Consider the following 24,700-nt stretch of genomic DNA (forward strand, 5'->3'; position numbering starts at 1 on the left):
TTTTAAAAAAAAATTTAACGGGTTTATTCTTAATTATAGAATAAAAACAAAAACCAAAAACAAGGAACCGGGGTTCTTAATCCCGGTTCCCTTAATTTCTTGAGGACCCCGGTCTTTTTGAATTGACCCGGTTTTTATTTTTGAGGATGCTAAAAAATTTGTTTTAGTTTAAAGAAATAGATGAAGGTTGTGCGAAGGAACCTGTTTTCTTCGAAAACAGCGTTTCTTGGATCGTTGAACAACGCCGCTTTCATCCCACAACCTTCTTCAATCATACCTCCAGCTCGAAACCTTCATTCAGTGACAGGTACTTTGCTTTCCATTTGACCTGATTCTGCTTGTTTTTGGTTTTTGTGGCATGTCAGTGTTCTTGGGTTATTTGCAGTACTTATGGTTTACTTATGGAATTAGTTCTGTAAACTTAAGTTTTCAGACGGTAGAACTTTACGTTTGAAGATAATGAAAAGGGGATGGATCATTTAAGTTAAACTTTGATATATTCTCCGACTGGAGATTGGTGTGCTGGTTCTTATGAGTGTAGTTCTTAGTAAATGTTTTGTTTTTTGTATTAAAATTTTGCATGCTTTTAGATGTTATTTTGTTGTATGATTGGCTGAAGATGGTTGAGGATTGCAATAGTAAAATGCCAAATCAATGAGCTTTAAATTTTCTGTTGTTTCCAGCGTGAATTAGATTTCATATACAGATGTAAAATGCCTAAGTGTAATTGATTCTCATATATGTGCTGATTTCTTTAGATGATCCGACACTTCTTCATATTCTTGAAGGGTGCAAGCTACCCCCAAATTTCAGAACAGCGAATTCCGTACACGGAAAAATCATTAAACATGGGTATGGAATGTGCATGCCCCTTTTATCCATGTTGATTACCGTGTATACATCATGTGAACAACTCAATCTTGCTAGAAAATTACTAGATTGATTTTTCTACCTTAATTTTGATGTGGTTTATTCCAATTTGTTATCAATAGTTTCGTGAAGGTTGGGGAATTTGATGTTGCCAAGAAAATATTTTTGGCATCATCTACACGAGATGTGGTCACTTGGAACTCAACAATTGGAGGTTGTGTAAAAGACGGATACTTTCTTGAGGCAATTGGCCTATTCAAAGATATGGTAAAAGCAAGTATTGAACCAGACAAATTTACTTTTGCATCTGCTATTGCCGCTTGCTCCAGGCTTGGAGCTCTTAATCATGGACAGTGGGTGCATGAGTTGATGATCGAGAAAAAAGTTCAACTAAATTATATTTTGTCTTCTGCTCTCATAGATATGTACTCAAGATGTGGAAGAATTGAGATAGCTAAATCTATATTTGATACTGCCTTAAGAAATGATGTTTCCATATGGAATGCTATGATTAAAGGTTTAGCTATGCATGGCCTTGTTTCAGATGCAGTATCTGCGTTCTCAAACATGCAAATAGAAAAAATTTCACCTGATCCTTTAACCTTTATCAGTATTTTGACAACATGTAGTCACTGTGGGTTTGTGGACCAGGGTCGCTACTATTTTGACATTATGCAAAAGAATTTCTCGATTCAGCCACAACTTGAGCATTATGGAGCAATGGTTGATCTGTTTGGGAGAGCAGGACTGCTAGAAGAAGCTTATGCATTAATTCAAGAAATGCCGATGGAACCTGACGTTGTCACATGGAGGGCACTGCTTAGTGCTTGTAAAACATACAAAAATCACGAGTTGGGTGAAATTGCGGTTGGAGAAATAAAGAATCTTGAAAGTGGAGATTATATATTGTTGTCAAATATGTACTGCTCTGTAAATAAATGGGACGATGCAGAAACTGTGAGGCATGTCATGAATAAGAAGGGTAGTCCGTAAGTGTAGAGGAAGAAGTTGGGTCGAATTGCACGGTTCCATTCACTACTTTAAGGCTGGTGATAGGTCACACCCTGAAACTGAGGCGATCTACAGAGTATTGGAAGCGTTGCTCCATCGCGCAAGAATGGAAGGTTATGTATGTGCACGTGACTCAGTTTTCATGGATATATCTGAGGAAGAAAAGGAGGAAAACTTGAATTATCACAGTGAAAAGCTGACATTGGCGTATGGGATCCTGAAATCGAGTCCAGGAACTAAAATTTTGATTTCTAAAAACTTGCGTACTTGTACTGACTGCCATTCTTGGATGAAAATCGTGTCGAAGGTATTGAATAGGATTATAACGGTAAGGGATAGGATGCGGTTTCATAGTTTTGAAAAGGGCTCTTGTACCTGTGGAGATTACTGGTAGCTGAACTTGAGTTCGCATATCATTTGGTCCTGCATCGACTTCGCTAGAAAGACTTCTCCTCAACATCGTAGCAAATCTGATGTGAACAAAGGTTGAGCTGCATGGGATGAGAGAAACAATGAGACATCCGACCCAGGTCGAGCAGTTCAGTGTATTCCCTAAAAAATACCTCAACTAGAAACTAGTAAATTATGTGAGAAAAAATTCAACTTCTGTTCACATAAAATTTTCAGGTTTTAGTTGTTGATCTTAGTTGCTTCTTAATCCATTGCAGTGAGTTTTAGTTTCTTGCTTGTTATATTTTGATTCTTGAGCTATAGTTTCTCCTTAATTAGGTGAAAAGCAACACCAAAAAGGAAAAGTGAAACAAAATGAAAGCAGCAACACAATCTTGAGAGTGAGGCCCGACCTTCTCAGTTCCATTGAGATCGACGCTCCATCAAATCTTGAAAATGGAAAGTTAATCCCATCGGATTTAATATCAATAACAAATTTTTTTTATGTAATATAGATTTTAATTATTTATATTTATAAAATAATAAAAAATTGTCTGATCTTCCATGAGGATATTGCATCATCACCACGAGGTTTCTATATGTAGATGTATTAATTTTCAATATCTCATGTTTCTCTTATAAGAGATTCACGTAAGTTCATTTTATTTTATTTTATTTTTTAAAAAAAGGTGACGCTTTTGTTTTATTAAAGATAACACAGTTGTAAAGTACTGGTTTAATAATTTAATTGAGAAAATCAATCTTTTTCTATTTGAGTTGTTACTATTTTCATAGTATTGTATACACTACTATCTTATATTAGAACTCTTTGGAAGTAATTAGCTTAGAAAATGGTTAAATATCATAATAAATCCACATTAAAAATAGATTAAAAATTATATTATATTATTATTATTTGTGAAATAATCATGGTTTAACCATCCAATCCATCCAGCCATATAACAGGTAACATTTTCTTTTAAAGTACAACTAGATAAGAAATTAAGATCGCTACATTCAAGAAGGGATTATTTAAGAAGGGATATACAATTTGCTACATTCATGCATCATATTTGTCCTCGAATAGGTCTTTTGTGAGACGGTCTCACGAATCTTTATCTGTGAGACGGGTCAATCATACCGATATTCACAATAAAAAGTAATACTCTTAGTATAAAAAGTAATACTTTTTCATGGATGACCCAGATAAGAGATCCGTCTCACGACACAAAATGCGACCCGTGAGACCGTCTCATACAAGTTTTTGTCTTTGTCCCCAACTAGTACATATTAAGAAACTTTTTAGTCAATGCATTTCAAGTATTCAGCTAATGATGAATCATGTTTTTCATAATTATTACAATATAATAATTGGTGAGAGGATTACAATTTGTCAAGACAAAAACTTAATATTACTTGTTTTTTTTTTGAACTCTTAGATTTTAAATTCTTTCATTTTGTCCCCACAAACTAACTTGTTTGATTACTTAATATTAGGATAAGATTATAATCACCCCTTAATTATACTTGAAATTAAGCATATGTATAATCTTTGTTATATTATAATGCATAATTTTTTTTAGAAAAAACTATATTTATAATTTTAATATATTTTCAAATTTAATTTTACCATTTTTTCAAAAGATTTAATAATTAAATGACAAATAAAATAAATTATTAACTCAAAAACTTTTTTACATTCTCTTCTCGTTATTTTCGTCATCTTAAGTATTATCTTAACTAAATTCACAAAAATAAATAATCATAATTAAAATCCAAATTTACAAAAAATAAATTTTAATTTCAAATAATATTTATATTTTTATCACATTAAACACATGTATTATTGAGGACTAATACATTGAATCTGTCGACACTTGCCATCCGGACCAAACATCCCCTCCTCCGCCAAAAATATATCGGGTTTTCCTGTTTCTACACGCAAATGACATACCTGCAATTTATTTAATACAAATTTTTTTGGTGATGCATTGCGAAAAATCCCAGCTTGCAAGAAAGGGCTTACCCTCAACTACTATTTGTAATGACGTTCCAACTATCGAAGTTCTCTCGCTCCAACCATTTGCATTAATATCAAGTTAATGTTTTTTTTTTCCATAATCGTTCCTTTGGGCTTATTTTAATGTGATAAAGCATTGGGATTTCCTTGATTTATTGTCTATTTTGGTTTAATCTTGAGGGAGAGTGGTGGAGAAGTGTGAAAAATGAAGAATGGAAGACGGGTTTTTGCTGTGATTTTGGTTTTGTGTTTCTGTTGGAGGATCGGAGCTTTCAAATTTCAAAGGACTCAACAAACTGAGAGAATCTCCGGTAAGAATATTGTTTTCATGTGTTCTTGGTGGGCACTTTGCCATTCGTTTGTTAATTTAACTTGATTGAAATTTCGTACCTTTATCAGTTAAGTTGCTTTAACATCTTGTGGTTTGGTTTCATTTTTGTTAAACTATTTTTTATTTGGGAAAGTGAGGATTTGCTTGTTCGCAATTCAATTATACTTTTTTTTTTCTTTGGAAGTGCGAGTTTCAAAAGGTTTCTTGAAATACGTGTGTCTAGTATGCTCGCACAGAGCACTTTTCTGAAATTACCATACCAGCATTCCCCAAACACCATCCCGCTCTACTATCAAGCGAACTCGTTTTCTAAAGGTAGCTCCTGTGACCCATGATTTTCTGATGTGTTAGAGGTTCCAGTTTTGGACCTACTTTCGGTCGTTTGTAGATCGAGTTGATCCAGTCTCTCAAAATTCTCTTGGTTGGGTTATGATGACATGCTTAGTCGTATGGATTTATTGTATTAGGGAAGGAAGGATTACTCAGTAGAGAAGTTTAAATCACTCTATGGTATCATATGGTGTTTGTATGTATTGATAACATCATAAAGCTGCTAATGGTAAGTTAACGAGTTTTGTTGTGCAAGCTGCTGTTAAAGCCTATGAAGCATGTATTTTGGGTATTTTTGTTAGGGTGTCTGTTTTGGACTGAGAGAGTTAATTAAAAGTGAACATATGTTACGTGCCTGCGTTTGGGATCGTGTTATGGGTCGTTGGACAGTGAAATCTTTTCGTTCGGAGTAGAATTCCTGTCTTTTTGATTTACGCCCTTGACGACCTATGATTAGCTGAAGAGTTGGGGCTCGAGAGAACAAGAGAACCACCCGATCTTGAAAAATAAACTTTTATTGATAATATTTTTTGATAAGCATCTCTTTCTCCCAAATCCCTACATATACTAATGATGCAATCCCTCACAACTGAAAGAAAAATCCTACCAAATTTAAAAGATATGCTGAAATCTCAAAAACAAGGAAATAGTAAAACAAGGAAATAATTATCTTTGCTAACTAGGAAAAAATCTTCTTGCTCCTCAACTTTTAACCCTAAATTTCCCATGTGTGAAACGTTGATACCTCTTGGGCTCGTCCTCCTCATTCTTGGGCTCTTTCTCCACATTGGTGTCCACAGCCCCTTCTCGGCCCACGTCGTCTTCGCGGCTCGTGACAACATATATAGGATTGTTTTGAAATGTGTGTTCAAAAAATGGACTGGTTTAGTAGGTTTTAAGAATTTTGTATTGACAAAAACGGTTCTACGAACAAAAGGAGTGCATGGCCCATTGTGCGTGTTTTATTCTTTGTCACTAGCTCTTCAATTTGTTCACTCTCTCAAGGTATGTCAGGTAGGAAGAATAACTCATACTGTTTGAATTGACATGACATCAAATCGTTAGGAGCAAGTAACACCTGGTTGGGTATTTGATTCTCTAGGTTTTTTTAAGTCTTAACTTATATCTATCAGTTCGGTTGATAAGTTTCAACTTCTTTTGAGGTATTATTAACCTTAAAGTATAGACTTCCTTTAAATAGCTGACATTTGAATTTCAGGAAGTGCTGGTGACGTCTTGGAAGATGACCCTGTTGGAAGGTTAAAAGTTTTCATTTACGATCTCCCCAGCAAATACAACAAAAAGATTCTACAAAAGGATCCAAGATGCCTCAATCATATGTTCGCTGCAGAGATTTACATGCACCGTTTTCTTTTATCAAGTCCTGTTCGAACTCTTAATCCTGAAGAGGCTGATTGGTTTTACACCCCTGTGTATACTACTTGTGACCTCACACCAAATGGTCTCCCTTTACCTTTCAAATCGCCTCGTATGATGAGGAGTGCGATACAGCTTATTGCTTCAAATTGGCCTTATTGGAACCGGACTGAAGGTGCAGATCACTTTTTCATCGTGCCTCATGATTTTGGTCCATGCTTTCACTATCAAGTAAGAAATTCGATCGATGCATCTCTATGTTCTGTACTTACAAATTCAGGATTTGGGTATTGTTAACTATGCTATAAAATTGTAGAATCTGGTATAATTACAGAAATCGGGTAAAACTCAAAAATCTTGTTATCACTGACAAAAATCGTCAAAATATCGTCCTATGCATTTGTATGTCAAAATGCCAGTAAACATCACGTAAACAAATTACATCATATATTTAATAAATTAGGGCGAGTTCTATGTTTAAATAACGAGTTAAAGTAGTGTTTATCTCAGTTGCGTCTTAGCTTAAATTTCTTGAACCTACTATTAGAATATTTGAAATAATTTTGTTACGCAGTGGAATAATTTGTTATTAAATGTATGTACTACTCTTGTTCAGGAAGAGAAAGCTATTGAAAGGGGAATTCTTTCACTACTCCAACGGGCTACCTTAGTTCAAACATTTGGACAGCGAAACCATGTTTGCTTAAAGGATGGCTCTATCACAATTCCTCCATATGCTCCTCCACAGAAAATGCAAGCGCACTTAATTCCTCCTAGTACTCCTCGGTCTATCTTTGTTTACTTCCGAGGTTTGTTCTATGATGTTGGTAATGATCCTGAAGGTGGTTACTATGCAAGGTATCCTCTCAATCTTTATTCAGTAAGAATGCATGTGTTTGAAAATAAGATAAACCTATATTGGTGAATCCATTATGAACCATTTTTGAAAAAATAACTAAATATGCAAACAAAATATCTGTAGTATAAAAAATTAAAAATACCTTCTGCGACCTTAAACAGAGTCATTCATTATGAGTTATAAATTATTGATTCAAATTTTATTTGAAAGCCATTCATTTAGAAGATATAAATTATTTATTCAAATTTCATTTGAAATCACTGTTTACTCATGTTCTGGATTTATGGAAATTACGATGATAATTTGATGATTTCATTGAGGATTGAGAGACATGCCCTATTCTTTTTGTAAACACAAAAAACCTCCTTACGCAATTGAATAAAGGTGGGCCTAGTAATTTAATCGAGGGGGCTAGTTCATATTTTAGTTTGTGAAACATTCATCTAAAATTTTCCCATCTGGAATATAGATTTTGTGGTAATATATGCTACTAACTTCTCAGAGGAGCCCGAGCGTCAGTGTGGGAAAACTATAAGAACAATCCTTTGTTTGACATCTCAACAGAGCACCCGACCACCTACTATGAGGATATGCAGAGGGCTATCTTTTGCCTGTGTCCACTTGGATGGGCTCCATGGAGCCCCAGATTAGTCGAAGCAGTTATATTCGGTTGCATACCTGTCATTATAGCTGATGACATTGTCTTACCATTTGCTGACGCTATTCCATGGGAAGAAATTGGGGTATTTGTAGCAGAAAATGATGTTCCCAAGCTGGATACAATTCTTACCTCCATTCCCATCGCTGAAATACTAAGGAAGCAGAGATTACTCGCCAACCCTTCCATGAAACAGGCCATGCTATTCCCGCAACCTGCTCAGGCCAGGGATGCTTTTCATCAAATCTTGAATGGGCTTGCTCGTAAGTTGCCACATGGTAACAGTGTCTTCTTGAGACCTGGTGAAAAGATATTGAACTGGACAGCAGGTCCAGTAACTGATCTCAAACCTTGGTAAGATGCTGCCTGTTGGTAATGGTCCCATTTTTACACTAGAATTCGATACCTTTTTGTTTTTGTAGCAGGATTTTGTGTATCTTGAAATATATTTGATTACTCTTATATTTTCTTGTAAAATAATTCATTACTGCTTGTGATAGCATTTCTGGATGTTGTTTGACGGCATTTCAAATTGCACTTCATTCGATAATATTTTAAATTATGATATGATTTTATAAATATATCAATTCAAATGACACTATGATCTTTTATTTTTTACATAAATAATAATTATTTTGGATATGTTTTTTTTTAATATAACTCTAATGCATATTTAATTTTATAGAATATGTTTAAATTTTACTATTTATTATTATAAAAAAATACTAAATAACATAGGAAGGAAATCAAAATTTTCAAAACAAAATGTATGCAAACATATATTTGATCTATAACTCGTGATCTATGGAACAAAATGGGTTAGTTTCATTTTGAGTTTCAGCCGTTACTTGTATATTTTAAAGGGTAATCTATTTGCTATACAAACACACAGAAGAATTATGAGACGAGAAAATAAATACTCGAAATAATCTGGCATTTCGAAAAAATTTACAGTAAGTTATTTGCACAACAGGATTCATTTAAGAACTGATAAAAGAAACCATCATGACTCTTGTAGAACAAATGATCCTTCTATCTTTTTCTCCGAGAATTTAGGAAAAGTTAAAGGGGCAAAAGGGTCACTAAAACTCGAGGATGGCGCGGGTTTAAACACGTACGGGCCACCCTTAACACCCCAAACCTGAAAAACAAGGGAAAAGAATATTCTAAATTACTAAAAGTACTAAAAGACTTTAAGAAAGAATATTTTGTAGAGTCAAAACCAACTTGGTTCCCATCTTCATCGTATCCTTTGTCCCATTTGTGTATTTCATTATTTTTCGACACAGCGAGTTCTGAGGTGCAGAATGAAGCACCATTCTGCAATATTTTGGACATATTAATTCCTTAGCGTGTCAAATTCTACGGTTACGAAAACCTGATGCAGGTTTATCGATTCAAGAGAGAGACAGTAGACATACCCAGGTATTGGGAAATCCGTCTCCTGGAGTAGATCCTTCGTATAAGCAATGTTTCCCTCGTTCACAACGTTTCAGATGAATGGTTGTCAGATGCTCAGCAATGTCCTACAGTTAAAGTTGAAGTTATTGTCCAAAAATGTCCTTGTCTAACATGTTCTGCCACAAAACCTAATTGCCTTTGATATAGCATCACTTCTGCCCTTTGAGACCTCGACTCAGACATTTGGCAGTTTGACTGGCCATATCCACTGTAATCTAATGCCATTAATATGTGAGAAAAAACTTTATCATTGGAGAATTAACCAATCTCATTTTCTTTTAGAATATGCTGTACCTAAAACAAAAGTAATCTTATAGCCTAATCTTGTGTGATATTTGGGCTTACTTTCTATTATTTGAGACTATTACTTCGCTCTTTCTGTCTGCTAAATGTCAATGTCGCCAACTAGTGATTCAGTTCAAAGCAATCGTAAATGTACACCCCTTGTCACCAACTAGTGATTCAGTTCAAAGCTATCGTAAATGTACACCCCTTCATCAAAACAAAAGGAAAACGCAGCGAGAAAGGAATATGCAACCAGAAGATTCTATCTTTATCAAACACGATGATAGAAGGCTTTCTATCCACCAAGGCACGGTTTGATGGGAAGGAAGAGACGTTAATTAATTACACATATTTTTTCATTCGCTTAGCTCAGCTTCTACGCTGGTTAGAGTTATAAATCATTTTGTTATCTATAATTATTGATTATCATCCCTATATTTCATCATATTTCATCCTATCTCATGAACTAAATAGTGCCCAAATATACAATAATAGCACACAAGTTATAATGGATAAGTTCTTTGAGCCAAAAGTAAGAGGAAGCAAAGATAAAATAGAATCAATCACAACTACTCTTTTAAGTTCACATTCTAATAGTAAACAAAGCTTACTCCAATAACTTCATCAGGTTGCGGCCGTTGTTCCTTTGATCGATCACAGAAGTTCCTGTACTCTTCTGCATCCCTGATTGCATACGTACTCAGCTGTTCATTGAGCAGGGATGTCAATATCAAAATATCACAACTTCGCTTCAGGGAGAAAAGAAAGAAGAAATACAAGATTGACTTTTGAAAGGTCCTAAGATTCTACAACCACTCAATTTTAACTATTGAAGACAAAGTATAAGAAGAAACTGAGACAAAAACAAAAAAACAGAAGAAACTGAGACAAAAACAAAAAAACAAAAAATAGGTAATCCCACAGCGTGACATACAAAATCCAATACGTTATCTGTAGTCGCTTACCCATAATTTGAGTGTGTAGGACTGTTGTGATAAACACATTTACTATTTGACATATTGAAAAAATATGAAACAACCATCACTCTCGGATGAGAAATCACAAGAGTATGCCTACAGGTCAAATAAATAATATAGGTAACAAGGTCAAAGCATTATAACACGGACAGTTTGATCATATTCTTAATGCATGATAAACCAAAGAGATCCTTAATTTTGGGTCATTAATAATTGTTTCATGACCATAATCGTGTTAAATTAAGACTGCATAAATTGTAAGGGAGAATCATTCTTCTCAGTAATATTTCGTTCTCCGAAAAACATCCTCACACAAAAGATCAATATAAAGCACCCCTTTCTAAAATATCTGCATGGAATATATATTATGATGGAAAATTCTTAATTTTTATTCAAGAATTTGTATGCTGTACCATATTAATACAGTATTTAAGAGTTAATCTACAAGAATGCTGGTAAAGTTGCATATCAATTTTAAAAGGTAACATCCCAAAATTAAGTGAAACACAGACTTGAAGCTGACCTCAACGTCACATTTCATCTCCTTTGAACACGGTTTAACCATGAAAAATCTCTGCATCCAGAGAATGCACATATAAATGAAAGAAAGTAATAGGCTTCGGAACATAGGCATCCTAGCAATTATAATGTCAACTATTCAAAAGACGTAAGAAAATAAATAAAATGTCATTATCTTATCATAGTTTCAGAACCAAGAAGAACTGGAGATATAAAGGAATTAGGAACAGCATGAAGAAAATGACACCATGCCAGGTACCTGCCGAAAAGGTTTGTGAGGAGTCCTCCAGAATGCCTAATCACAGAAAATTGAGTTTAAAAAAGGCCAATTATGCAAATGAAATATTAATCCAAGCAAAAACCAAAGCTTATTGAAGATGACTTCAGAAATTCTCACCTGTTCAAAATATAAAATCTTTGAACCATCCACCATTTCTGTAGCAGGGCATGAAAGCCATCTGCAAAATTAAATATGAAGTCAAAGAGATTTAACATCTTTTGATGAAGAAAAAGAAGAAGAAAATAAAAATTCTTTCAAATTATATTTACACTAAAAGATGCCCCATTTTAAAACGAATTTGTGAATAAGAAGCTTTTAAACTGACCAGAACTTGGAAGCACTAAATGGCAAACTAACATTCAAAACCAGAAAACATTTATCGAAATTTCAGTTGGTTTTTCATTAATTCCGATTCCGACTTCCCAAATTCTCGAGCTGTCAAACATAAACAACCATATCTGAAAGTTTCAAGCTTCAACAGTGATATTATCACCAATTTCACAAAACGGTAAAGAAAATTCGAGCATCAACACAAACAAAAATACAAAGCATATGTCAATTAATCAAACCTCATCTCACCAATGAAGCGTTTAAAACGCTGCTAGAGTAAATTTTCGTGGTTGAAAACAAACAGTACCTTATATTGAAGTAATTTTCCGGGTCTCTCGATGCTTGCTCCCTCGAAAACTAACAAATATGAAAAAAAAATTAATAGAACTCAATCGCAGAAAAAGAGTATCAAGAAATCTACCTTCTCACCGACGAGAGAGTCGGCGACGATGCGAGTATGGTCCCAGCGCGTGGTAGACTTGGTGACGCGCTTTAGCAATAAAGCGCCGCCGATCAATACTAGAGCTTTCAGCACCACACCGCGAGCTTTGTTCCACCCGTTTGAGTCGGAGTCGGAGCCCGAAGCCGAGCCAGTGCACATAGTATACCGCTACTCAATCCACACATTGCTCATTCACCATCCAATTTTCAGAAAATATAAAATTAATATTTTGTACTTTTTTTATTAAAAGGTATTACACTTTGGACCCCAAAGTTCTTGTAATTATCAATTTATCTCTTAAACTGTGCATCAATCATTGCATTACTTTTACCCCTCCAGTTCGGTTTTTTTTTTATTAATTTAAAAATAAAAAAATATTTCAAAAATAAAATAATTTTACAAAATTACTTTAATCCGTATTTCGTAAACACGTATTAGAGTGAAGTGGAACATTATCCATCTCCCACATGGATGAGCATCCGTGCTTACAAAGTACGGATGCTCTGTATATTAATATTGTATTTTTATATTAATATTGTATTTTTATGTTGCGATTAATATTGTATTTTTCAATATTGGAAAAGTAAACATAAATGGTTCAAATGGCGATAACACATGTCTGAGGCATTAAAAATTTGGATGGATATTTTTACAAATTTAACAAATGAAAATGTAAGTTGGAAATTGAAATAAGCTTTAAACAAACATGAACAAAGTGCAGAAAATTGAAAGCTAGAAATTTGCGAATGTTTGTATAGTCGTGGCTCGTTCATCTGGGTTTTAGTAGTGTCCCACTTGACTCTCAAGCCTGGTGTTTGGTCCATTCTTGGATCCATATGCTTCGACCCAATAGAACTTTCAGGCTATTGTAGAAATGTTGGATCCATACGCTTCGGCCCAAGACATTAAGTCATGTTCGGCCCTCTGAGTTTCAAACATGGTAATCTAACTTCTTTGAAAGGGTAATGCATGAATTGTCTAAATTAACATGACATTTGATATTTGGGTCGATAATCCTACACAAAAAAAATTGAGTTTAAAAATGATCTCCATTTGACCACATTTTTTTAAAGTAAAAATTGATAATCTCATATTAAATAAATAATCAACGAATGCCATAAATTTAAATGAACAATCGCAATTGACCTTATTCCCCCTCGGATTTTCCGTGGATCTGTTTCGTGGTTGCAAAGATCACATAGTGTAAAAAGCATATTTCTTGGAGTGTGGAGAACATGCAATTAAGTAAATTTCCCTGCTTTTGTTAATTTCAAACTTATCAAGTGTTCGGTAGCTTCACTGCAAATTTGTCACGCGCACAAGATAAATTATTGTATTGCCCGAATTTGACTTTATTATTTCCAGTTGGTTCAAAGATGTTTGCGCAACTTTTACGAAAAAAATATTAAAATCTAATATGTCTCCTTAATTTTCACAAAAGACGAGTGTGAATTTTTTATATTTCACACGAGGGTTTGATGCCTCTAAAATTTGAAATAATATAATTTTTTTTATTTTTTTAAAAATTAGTATAAACACTCAACAAGTGTATATGAACGCTTATATTTATAAACGACAAAAACTTGTGTGAGACGGTCTCACGGGTCGTATTTTGTGAGACATATATCTTATTTGGGTCATCCATGAAAAAATATTATTTTTTATGCTAAGAGTATTACTTTTTATTGTGAATATGAACAGAGTTAACCCGTCGCACATATAAAGATTCGTGAGACCGTCTCACAAGAGACCTACTCTTTATTAACATGGAAGAATCGTGATCCCTGACATTTAGCATACAAATATCGTTAAATATAACGAACTATAGAAGTGATCAATGCTTGGTAAGAAGAAATTCGATTTGGTTAACAAAATAAGTAACAGTTGTTGCACATGATGCGTACGTGTACAATTTATTAAAGGCGTGAAATATGTTTTGTGGACTTATTTAAAAAATAATAATAATTACCGCGTCGAATTTATATAATTAATGTTATATTCTCATCAATGTCACGCGATGTATTACTATAATACATGAAATGATAATTTAAAATCATCAATTTAAATTATACAATTAGATATTAATAACATGTTGTAAAATTAAAGAAAACAAGTGACTTAACAACATGTTGTATTTATTTATTTTTTTAAAATAACGTTGTTTCTTAAAAATTAATTAATTTAAAAAAAAATTGAACTAATAATTCTTAATGGACTATTATCTTGTCTATGCAACATCTATTTGACAGACAATTCCTCGAAGAATCATAAATTACGTATAATTCAAAAAATATTAATATCCACAATATTAAATCTCACAATAGTTTCCTCGTAAATCATCTTCTATCTGTTGTGGGTCAAAGGCTCCTTCGATTCGTATTTTTTATAGAGAAATATTGTATCATTTCTTTTTTTACCTCGAAAAATTAAGGGTTTCTCCACAAAGTTAGACAAGAAAAAATTCAAAAACAAAAAAAAAAAGATTTATTTAAATCAAAGGTCAAATTAAATATTGTATAAACATCGCTGAAATTAATAATTATATAGCTATCCATTAAATAGGATCTCTTCATAAAAAAAAATCTGAAACAACATCCATATTGTTTATTGTAAAAACTTTGATATATTTTTCAGGAAGAGGATCTCTCAGCCAATTTCGGTGGTCCATGGAGAAGTTCTAGCGGTCCTTGAAGGGGTAAAACTTCTAGCTGAGAAGAATTTCAGTAACGTTTTAGTAGAAACAGACTATTTACTGGCAGTGCAAGCAGTCACAGCCACTCAGGAGGATCTTGGATATGTTGGTATTTGTGCTACTGATATTAGAGAACGCCTCAAAAATCTTGCAATCTCGGAGTTCTCCCATGTTTACAGGTCGGCTAACGTAGTAGCCCATCATTTAGCCAGTTTTGTTTCTTACTCCCGTCTTCCGTCTGTCTGGATGAATGACGAGTTTTTTTTTTGGTTAGTGCAACTTGTAAAGGATGATTTACCTCAATAAAGTTACAAGTTCTCTTTAAAAAAAAAAAAAAACTTTGATATATTTTTCAGAAAAGCAGATGAATATCGTAATAATTGGGCACAAAAAGCCATCGAATTTGAAAGCAATCCAATAATATTTTTGAATAATTATAGGGTATCCAAAAGATCCGATACACAAATCAAGGTCAAATGAAACGGAATTTAACATTTAAAATTAAAATAATGTTAATGACATTTCATCCTAAGTTGACTACTTGATTAAAACGCAAAGCTAACATAAGCTTAGATAAACATTATTATATTATATATTCCCATTTTACGAAGCTCAAGGGTTGTTTAGAATTAAGTGTAGCCGGCAAGAAATTTCCCGGGACACTTTCCTACTAGAAATTAAGAAGAATATTATAATATGGTCAACTATATTATAAAATTTACATATAAAAATTCGAGGTAGAATCGAATAATATAAAACAAAAAATTGTCTATATATAGCACCCGAAGTATAAACCCCATTTGATACCTGTGTATGAATTGGACGCTCCTGCTACGCTTGGTAAGTTTTCTTCTATTTCTGCAGAGTTCATCATCCTAGCTCAACTTGCATGTGCAATGGTCAACTTGTCAAAATCCCGGTTGCCGCCATACCTGCCCATCCTTCTTCTTCTCCTTCTCCTAGCTTCGGCACATAACTCACAAGCCAAAACCAAAAATGCAGTCAAAACCAAAGTGTACCTCTCACCAAAAATCGAGTTGGAACCAGGCATGGTCTCCAACAAAAACTACCTGGCCATCGATTTCCCCCAAGGCCACGTCGCCATCAAGAGCTTTGACGCCGAACTAGTCGACCAAGATGGCAAGTCCGTCCCTCTCTACCAACTTTATCTGCATCATTGGATCCTTATAAAATACTACCAACCCACCCTTAACGCCAGCCTCCCACCGATTTTCGGAAACATCAGCGGAGTGTGCAGCGGAAATTTTCTAATTCAGTACTTTGGATCCGGGTCTGAGACACGAAAGACCCTGAGCCACGTCCCGGATCCTTACGGGATCGTGTCCGGCAACCCGTCGGATGCTCCCGCGGGGTACGAAGAGAAATGGTTGCTCAATGTGCACGCTATCGACACTCGAGGGGTGGTGGATAAAGTAGGATGTCTCGAGTGTACATGCGACCTGTACAACATGACGAGGGACGAAAACGGTCTACCCTTGCCTCCGGATTACTACGGCGGCTTGAGCTGTTGCCTTGATGGGAGTAGATGCAGGTTGAAGGGAGGGCACCAGGGTGGGAATAGAACCTATTATTTGAAATATACGGTGAGGTATTTGGATTGGGATACGTCCATCGTGCCGGTCAGAGTCTTTGTTCTTGATGTAACAGATATTGTGACAAAAGCCAACAGTTCACAAGGGATCGTTTATCGGCATGATTGTCAGGTAATCAAGCAACTAAAAAAGAAAGTTCTTGATGAACATGAATTGTCGAAAAGATTCTAATGAATGTATGTATGTATTATATATCGAATAGGTTGAGTATCAAGTGAAATCTTGCTCCAACACTAGTCTTTTGGATAAGAATTGTTGCACTGATACGAAATCCGTGAGTTTTACTTTACCAAAAGGCGGCAATCTAGTATATGGAGTTGGGCACCTGCATGTAGGAGGCGAGAGTATTGCCCTCTATGGACAGGTACGTATTACGGTAGTTTCAAATCTCAATGATATATAATTTACTAGTTTATAAGGTTGTTAATTAATTTAGCAATAAATGGATCCAGGGAGGAAGAGATATATGTAAGTCCACTACAAAATACGGGACAGGACATAAAGCTGGAAACGAAGCTGGCTACGTTGTGGGAATGTCGACCTGTTACCCGAAACGAGGCTCTGTCAAAATTAGTGATGGGGAAACTCTGACTCTCGTATCTAAATACAACAGTGCAAGAAGACATGCAGGAGTCATGGGACTCTTTAACATCTTGCTTGCTGATTCATGATCACTTCACTTGTACCTTAATTAACTCTTACGATTTTATGTTTTATTGGTTCATATATATAATAATTATGTGATGTATTTTGTATTACAGTGTCGATCATAATAAGATACACGCGTATGTATTATTAATTAGTACATTTTGTTGCTTGAATTGTGTCGAATAATCTTGTCATTGCTATAATTCATTAGGAGATTTATTATTAAATTATGTTTCATATACTACATATGACTAATATTTCTTCCTATAAAGTATAAACTAAGCCCATACTTCATCTCTTTCATCTTCAAACAAATTAAAGCCACATATATAAATTCAACGGAAGTCAATTAAAAACAGTCAAGAACTATGATTATGATATGTTAAACCTGTTTACAAGCCCCTCAACCTGATAATCTCAAAGTTTATAAGATTTCCAATTGTAATTAGGAATCCTTTTTAACTCGTAAATATAAAAGGTATATATTTTAACAGATAACTCTGCATTTTCAAAAGTAGTGGACGTGCCGGAGTGGTTATCGGGCATGACTAGAAATCATGTGGGCTCTGCCCGCGCAGGTTCGAATCCTGCCGCCCACGTGTTTCTCCTTTTGAATCTTTTCCTTACTGACTGAGTGCTCCTTTTTCCGTTTTTTAAACATTTACATTCAGGTGGCAAAGTAATTTCGTAAAACACGCCTTTAATAATGACCAATTAATTAATGATAATAATATAAAAATGTATAAGATTTCAGATGTTTAAACTTTTTCTTTTAAAAAAAAGTAACGTGGAACTAAATTATAATTTAAATTCCTATTTTTTTTATTTTTTATTTTACATCTTCCATTGTTTCATATATAATTCACAAAAGAAAAAGTAAAAAATGAGTAATGTGCGGTCGTAGACAGCTATTGTTGATATTAAGGACAAGCACATCGTTACACTTTTTAAGGGCTAAAATTCTCAAATTTCGTATCCAAGTTTCAAAAAATTTTTTAACTGTTGAAAAATATATTTAAAATGTGAGTATTGAATATTTGAATGTTGAATATTTGAATGTTGAAAATAAGAGTTGTAAATATTGAAAATTAGTGTGTGATGATGTAGGTAATGATGTATTTTATTTTTGGATTATTTGTAAAGATTTCCTATAAATAGATCTCTCATTTGTGAAAAAAATCACAATTGAGTAGAGAGAAAAATATTATAAAGTGTGTAGTTTGGTAAATTTTGAGAGTTTGAGATTTTTACTTTTTACCATAAATTTTTACTTTTTCACAACACGTTATCAGCACGAAGCTCTAAAAGTCCTACATACTTTTCCAAGCTCCAAACAGAAGAAAAAGGTAACAAAAATAATTATATTTATTTTAATGTTATTTATTTATTGTGTATTTATTTAATATACAATATAATGTTATTATTAGAAATAATAAAAATAAATTTTTCATAAACTTGTTATAAATCCTGGGAGGATGTTAAGACGACATCCCACACTCCCGGTAAGGGATACGACAAGTATAAAAGCCTATAAGGTTTTTAAACAAAATAAATTATGACACTCACTATAATATTATGATATGATATACATGATTATTTAAACATGTCTAATATTATATATATCATATTATTATCATAAAATTATACAAATACATACCTTTATTTTTTTTGTACCCCAACGGTCATAAATGGTAAACAACGGCTATTTTTTGCCCTATAAATATGATCTCACAAACACATTCCATCACTCCAACTTTCTCTTCTTCTCTAAAAATTATTCATCATCAAATTTTTCGAAGAAAAAAGAAGATGACTTTCTCAATGTTATTTTTAATTATTTTGGTTATCATACTCACGAGTCTTTTATTTATCGGAGAATATCCTCCTCGTGTGTTTTCTTTATTTTTACAAATACTTGTACTTGTTGTTTATCCGTTACTTTGTATTGCAATAATTATTAACTAATAAAATGCATCGTAATTTTTTAGTACCACCATGTCAAATTTAACAAAGCTCGAATTTGTTGCGCTCGACATCACAGGAAAGAATTATATGCCATGGACTCTAGATGTAGAAATGCATCTTGAGTCATTGGGTCTAAGCGAGACCATTAAAGAAAATGGCATATGCACGTCACAAGAAAAGGCAAGAGCCATGATATTTTTGCGTCGACATCTCGACGATGGATTGAAATGTGAATATCTGACTGAAAAAAATCCCATGGCTTTGTGGAAGGGATTAAAAGAAAGATTCGAACATATAAGAGAAGTTATACTTCCGACCGCCCGGGATGAATGGAATACATTGAGATTCCAAGACTTTAAAAAAGTCAGTGATTACAATTCGGCGATGTATAGAATAATCTCGCAATTAAAATTTTGTGGACATGAGGTCACAGAATCTGAGATGCTTGAAAAAATATTTTCCACGTTTCATGCATCAAATATTACTCTACAGCAACAATATAGAGTACGTGGATTCGCGAGATATTCTGAACTCATCGCCTGTCTTCTTGTGGCGGAAAAAAACAACGAGCTATTAATGAGAAATCATCAGTCCCGACCCACTGGATCAACAGCATTTCCAGAAGTAAATGTTGTAAGTAAAAATGAATTTAAACCTGGAAACCAAAATCAAATTCAAAGACAAGGTTTTGGTCGAGGTCGAGGTCGAGGTCGTGGACGTGGACGTGGACGTGGACGTGGAATTGGTCGTGGTCGTGGTCAAGGCCGTGGTTTTGAAAATAATCGAGATAGTTATTTTTATAACTCATCTCAAAAGAACGTCCCAAACCATCCACAGAAAAGGCATCATGAGAATACAAGTGTTAATGAGAAGCACTCAAAAAGATATGAAAGTTCTTGTTACAGATGTGGTACTCCAGGACATTGGTCCAAAGTTTGTCGAGCCCCTGAGCACCTTTGTAAACTTTATAAAGAATCATTAAAGGGGAAAGAAAAGGAGACCAACTTCACTGAACGCAGTGACCGTTTGAGTGATTTAACTCATTTTGATGCTGGTGATTTTATGAATGATTTCTCTGGAAATGATCAATATGTTGGTGGGATAGAAATGAACAATATTGATGCTGCAGATTTTCTCAACGATTTCTCTGAAAATGAACAATATAATGGTAGAATATAAATGTACAATAATCTATTTTTCATGTATTCATAGAATAATGTTTTATTGTATAATTATGATTTGTGTTATATTTAAATATATATTGCAAGTAATTTATTTCATTGCATATTTTTTTGAAGTTCAAATATGGAAAATGCTATGAGCAAAGCTGAAGTTTGCATACCCGACAGTGGTACAACGCACACTATCCTCCGAGATAAAAGATATTTCTTGGAACTAAAACCAACAAAAACAACGGTGAATACAATATCAGGTCCTGTAGACTTGATTAAAGGATGTGGTAAAGCACAATTTTTGTTACCTAATGGTACAAAATTTTTGATCAATGATGCTTTATATTCACCACAATCGAAAAGAAATTTGTTGAGTTTTAATGATATATATTCCCATGGGTATGATACTCAAACAATGAATGAAGGGAATGAGAAATATATGTGTCTTATCACATATAAATCAGGAAAGAAATATGTGATTGAAAAACTACCAATGCTCCCTACTGGATTGCATTATACACATATAAGTCCCATTGAATCAAACATGGTAGTTGATAATTCTTCGATATTATCCAATTGGCATGATCGATTGGGACATCCTGGTTCAACAATGATGCGAAGAATTATAGAAAATACACATGGTCATCCACTGAAAGACCAGAAGATCTTTCAGAATAATAAGTTTCAATGTAAAGCATGTTCTCTTGGAAAACTTATTATAAGACCATCACCAGTCAAAATCCAAACTGAATCACCAATGTTTCTTGAACGTATTCAGGGTGATATTTGTGGACCAATCCATCCACCATGTGGACCATTCAGATACTTTATGGTATTGATTGATGCCTCCAGCAGATGGTCACATGTATGTTTATTATCAACTCGAAATGTTGCATTTGCAAGATTACTTGCTCAAATAATAAAATTGAGGAATCAATTTCCCGATTATACAATCAAGAAAATTAGACTTGATAATGCTGGTGAATTTACTTCCCAAACTTTCAATGATTATTGTATGTCTATGGGAATCATTGTTGAGCATCCTGTTGCTCATGTACATACACAGAATGGATTGGCTGAATCATTGATTAAACGTCTGCAAATGATTGCTAGACCAATGATAATGAAAACAAAGCTCCCTATTTCTATATGAGGACATGCAATTTTACACGCTGCTTCATTAATTCGCATCAGACCAAGTGCATATCATAAATACTCCCCATTACAGCTTGCATTTGGTAAAGAACCAGACATTTCTCATCTGAGAATTTTTGGATGTATGGTGTATGTGCCTATTGCACCACCGCAACGAAAGAAAATGGGACCTCAAAGAAAGGTTGGAATTTATATCGGTTATGATAGTCCATCAATCATTCGATATATTGAACCTCAGACAGGCGACGTGTTCACAGCACGTTTTGCTGATTGTCATTTTAATGAGGAAATCTTTCCAATGTTAGGGGGAGAACAGAAACATACCGAAAAAGAAATTACATGGTATGTATCATCATTGTTACATCTGGATCCAAGAACAAAACAATGTGAAAAAGATGTACAACAAATTGTACACTTACAAAGAATAGCAAATCAAATACCAGATGCATTTGCAGACACAAAAGGGGTAACTAAATCATATATACATGCTGCAAATGCCCCTGCTCGAATTGAAATTCCAAAGAAACAAATGGAAGATACTCATGATGTCATTAAACGCCTGAAGCGTGGAAGGCCAGTCGGTTCCAATGATAAAAATCCTCGAAAAAGAAAATTCATAGAGAAACACGATGATCACAAAATAGAGAATGACGTTTCTGAAGAAACACATGATGATCACAAAATAGAGAATGGTGTTCCTGAAGAAACACATGATGATGAAAATGTTCTGTCAGAACCACAAACTGACGAGAATCATGAAATCTCTATCAATTATATTAATACTGGAAAAATATGGAACCGAAAAGATATAGATGAAATTGATGATATATTTTCTTATAATGTGGCAATCGACATCATAAATGATAACGAAGATCATGAACCAAAATCTTTTGGTGAATGTAAAAATCGGCAGGATTGGATAAAATGGAAAGATGCCATCCAGGTTGAATTAAATTCGCTAAATAAACGTAATGTTTTTGGACCTATAGTCCTTACACCTGAAGGTGTAAAACCTGTTGGATACAAATGGGTTTTTATTCGAAAGCGAAATGAGAAAAATGAAATAGTAAGATATAAAGCTCGACTTGTTGCACAAGGTTTTTCTCAAAGGCCTGGAATTGATTATGAAGAAACGTATTCTCCTGTGATGGATGCAATTACGTTTCGGTATTTGATTAGCTTGGCGGTATCTGAAAATTTAGAAATGCGTCTTATGGATGTTGTTACAGCTTACTTATATGGATCACTTGATAGTAATATATATATGAAAATCCCTGAAGGATTTAAGATGCCTGAAGCACAAAGTTCAAAACCCAGGGAATGTTATTCTGTGAAATTACAAAGATCATTATATGGGTTAAAGCAATCAGGTCGAATGTGGTATAATCGACTAAGTGATCACTTGATGAAAAAGGGATATGTAAATAATTCAATATGCCCTTGTGTTTTCATTAAGAAAACAACATCCGGATGCGTAATTATTGCTGTATATGTTGATGATTTAAACATCATTGGAACGAATAAGCGACTCCGACTTTGCAGAAACAAGAAGGTAACACTTGTTGCAAAACGATGAAAGAATTGTATAATGGTGTGGTATTTTATTATCGAGTTTAATATTTTGTGGGTCTTTTTTCGCATGAAAGATATCTGCTCTAAATGCTTCTGAAATTTTGATTTTTATCCTCATTACGGATTAATGGGGGATTTTGCTTTTGTTTGTACATGAGTAATGATAAAAGAGATTTTCTTTGTTTAGACCATTCGAATATTTTAAGAAATGGGAATTGTAGTCCTCCGTGAGTTGTTTTGTCCCTCGTTTTTTATTGAAACATAATGAAAATCGAACTGCCGACCACTTTGTCATTTTTAGAGCCGAAAATAGATTAGTGGTGTCCCGTGTAGTGTCTTGAATTTTTAAGCTATTGTTGTTTTGTAATTTTTCTTGATGAATATGGAAAGCCAATATTTGATTGTAATTTGTAAATAGTTTAAAGCAATATAGTTGACCATTTCAAAAGGTTCGAGAAAATTGTAGGCAAAATTTCATTGTAGTCTGTTAATTTGACGCGAGGATGCTTGTTTATGGGTAAGAATTTAAGATCGAAACAATGATTTTCTCTATATATTATTATATATGGATTTATCGACAAAGTTGAAAAGGTCATATTTCGTGTTAGATCGTCGAGTAGCGCAGCATGCTCAAAATCCCGAAGGACCAGGTTGCAGGACACTGTGCTGGTGATGGGAAGCTAGGGCCCCTTATTGATGATTCAGGCCTTTTCTACAAGCCTCTCCAAGCCGATGGACGTGGATCGAATGAAGTTACTTTCTATGCTTCATTCTCTTCGAACACGAAGATTCCAGACCATATCCGCAAATTCTTCCCCAACTTCCATGGTACTCAACTAGTTGAGGCATCCGATGGATCTGGATTGAAACCTCATCTTGTTTTACAAGACCTGAACTTCGGTCGGATAAATCCATCAGTAATGGACATTAAGATTGGTTCAAGAACATGGGTTCCACAGGCACCAGAGGATTATATCCAAAAGTGTTTGGAGAAAGATAGAGAAACTTCAAGCCTTTCGCTTGGATTCCGGCTATCGGGTTTGCAAATTTACGGTAGTGGACAATCTGGGGTGTGGAAACCGGATAGGAAGTCTGTCCAGTCTCTTTCAGCAGGTAAAGTTAACTTGCTTCTAAAAAAGTTTGTTTCTTCAAACTCTTGGGATTCAAAACCGGATTGCTCTTTCGCTTTGATTATCTATGGTGGTTCCTCGGGTATCCTATCGCAGTTGCTGGAGTTGAAGGCATGGTTTGAGGACCAAACCATGTATCATTTTTATTCTAGCTCGATTCTGATGATGTTTGAAAACGAGCTTGCGAGAGATGGGAAGAATCCACGGGCAGAAATCAAGATTATTGATTTTGCGCATGTTTTCGACGGAGAGGGTGTTATTGATCACAACTTCTTGGGGGGAGTCTGCTCTTTGATAAAGATCATCTCTGAGATTCTTACTACTCCCGAAGAGTGTACTTCCATCGTCCCCACTGAAAATGGGTGCGACTTAAATTAACAGGCCATGCTGTGTGAAACGATAGAGCATCGAACGATGACAGTTGTTTCAATAAAATGATACCAGTATGTAATTTTTATATAAGTAAAATTTGTGCAACAATTTTGCGAAGACTACGCCTGGCCATTTTTGAAGTTTGAGTGAATTGTCCACAACTCTTACTAGTAGATTTTAATCATAGATCGTGTATCGATCAAGAATGTTTAGTGTGAGTTGATTAGCTATTTGTTCTTTT

The 24,700-nt window shown here is 34.3% G+C and overlaps 4 protein-coding genes, 1 non-coding gene and 1 pseudogene across 5 annotated transcripts; 5 read left to right on the top strand and 1 right to left on the bottom strand.

The window, feature by feature from the left end:
* Positions 1–49: 49 nt before the first annotated feature.
* On the top strand, positions 50–2,565 carry LOC142542400 (pentatricopeptide repeat-containing protein At5g50990-like; annotated as a pseudogene).
* A 1,586-nt stretch (positions 2,566–4,151) lies between these two features.
* On the top strand, positions 4,152–8,371 carry LOC142542402 (putative beta-1,4-xylosyltransferase IRX10L). The gene is made up of 4 exons (XM_075649023.1): positions 4,152–4,602; positions 6,172–6,560; positions 6,946–7,187; positions 7,691–8,371. Exons 1-4 carry the CDS (start codon positions 4,497–4,499, stop codon positions 8,202–8,204), a joined length of 1,251 nt encoding a protein of 416 aa, XP_075505138.1. The 5' UTR covers positions 4,152–4,496; the 3' UTR covers positions 8,205–8,371.
* Positions 8,372–8,763: 392 nt separating this feature from the next.
* LOC142542404 (chromophore lyase CRL, chloroplastic-like) lies at positions 8,764–12,361 on the bottom strand. The gene is made up of 9 exons (XM_075649024.1): positions 12,120–12,361; positions 12,006–12,055; positions 11,486–11,546; positions 11,348–11,383; positions 11,093–11,143; positions 10,204–10,296; positions 9,268–9,372; positions 9,074–9,166; positions 8,764–8,987 (listed from the first exon to the last, which is right to left on the bottom strand). The coding sequence occupies exons 1-9, from the start codon at positions 12,297–12,299 to the stop codon at positions 8,850–8,852; spliced, it is 807 nt and encodes a 268-aa protein (XP_075505139.1). The 5' UTR covers positions 12,300–12,361; the 3' UTR covers positions 8,764–8,849.
* A 691-nt stretch (positions 12,362–13,052) lies between these two features.
* LOC142541330 (uncharacterized) lies at positions 13,053–17,250 on the top strand. The gene is made up of 5 exons (XM_075647879.1): positions 13,053–13,102; positions 14,775–15,021; positions 15,612–16,556; positions 16,648–16,809; positions 16,898–17,250. The coding sequence occupies exons 1-5, from the start codon at positions 13,053–13,055 to the stop codon at positions 17,114–17,116; spliced, it is 1,623 nt and encodes a 540-aa protein (XP_075503994.1). The 3' UTR covers positions 17,117–17,250.
* A 360-nt stretch (positions 17,251–17,610) lies between these two features.
* On the top strand, positions 17,611–17,692 carry TRNAS-AGA (transfer RNA serine (anticodon AGA)). The gene has a single exon. It is a non-coding gene; the product is annotated as a tRNA-Ser (tRNA).
* Positions 17,693–22,906: 5,214 nt separating this feature from the next.
* On the top strand, positions 22,907–24,698 carry LOC142541419 (inositol polyphosphate multikinase beta-like). The gene is made up of 2 exons (XM_075647954.1): positions 22,907–22,937; positions 23,566–24,698. Exon 2 carries the CDS (start codon positions 23,584–23,586, stop codon positions 24,463–24,465), a length of 882 nt encoding a protein of 293 aa, XP_075504069.1. The 5' UTR covers positions 22,907–22,937; positions 23,566–23,583; the 3' UTR covers positions 24,466–24,698.
* Positions 24,699–24,700: the final 2 nt, after the last annotated feature.

Source organism: Primulina tabacum, chromosome 4 (assembly GCF_025594145.1).
Source record: "Primulina tabacum isolate GXHZ01 chromosome 4, ASM2559414v2, whole genome shotgun sequence".
Taxonomy (NCBI): domain Eukaryota; kingdom Viridiplantae; phylum Streptophyta; class Magnoliopsida; order Lamiales; family Gesneriaceae; genus Primulina; species Primulina tabacum.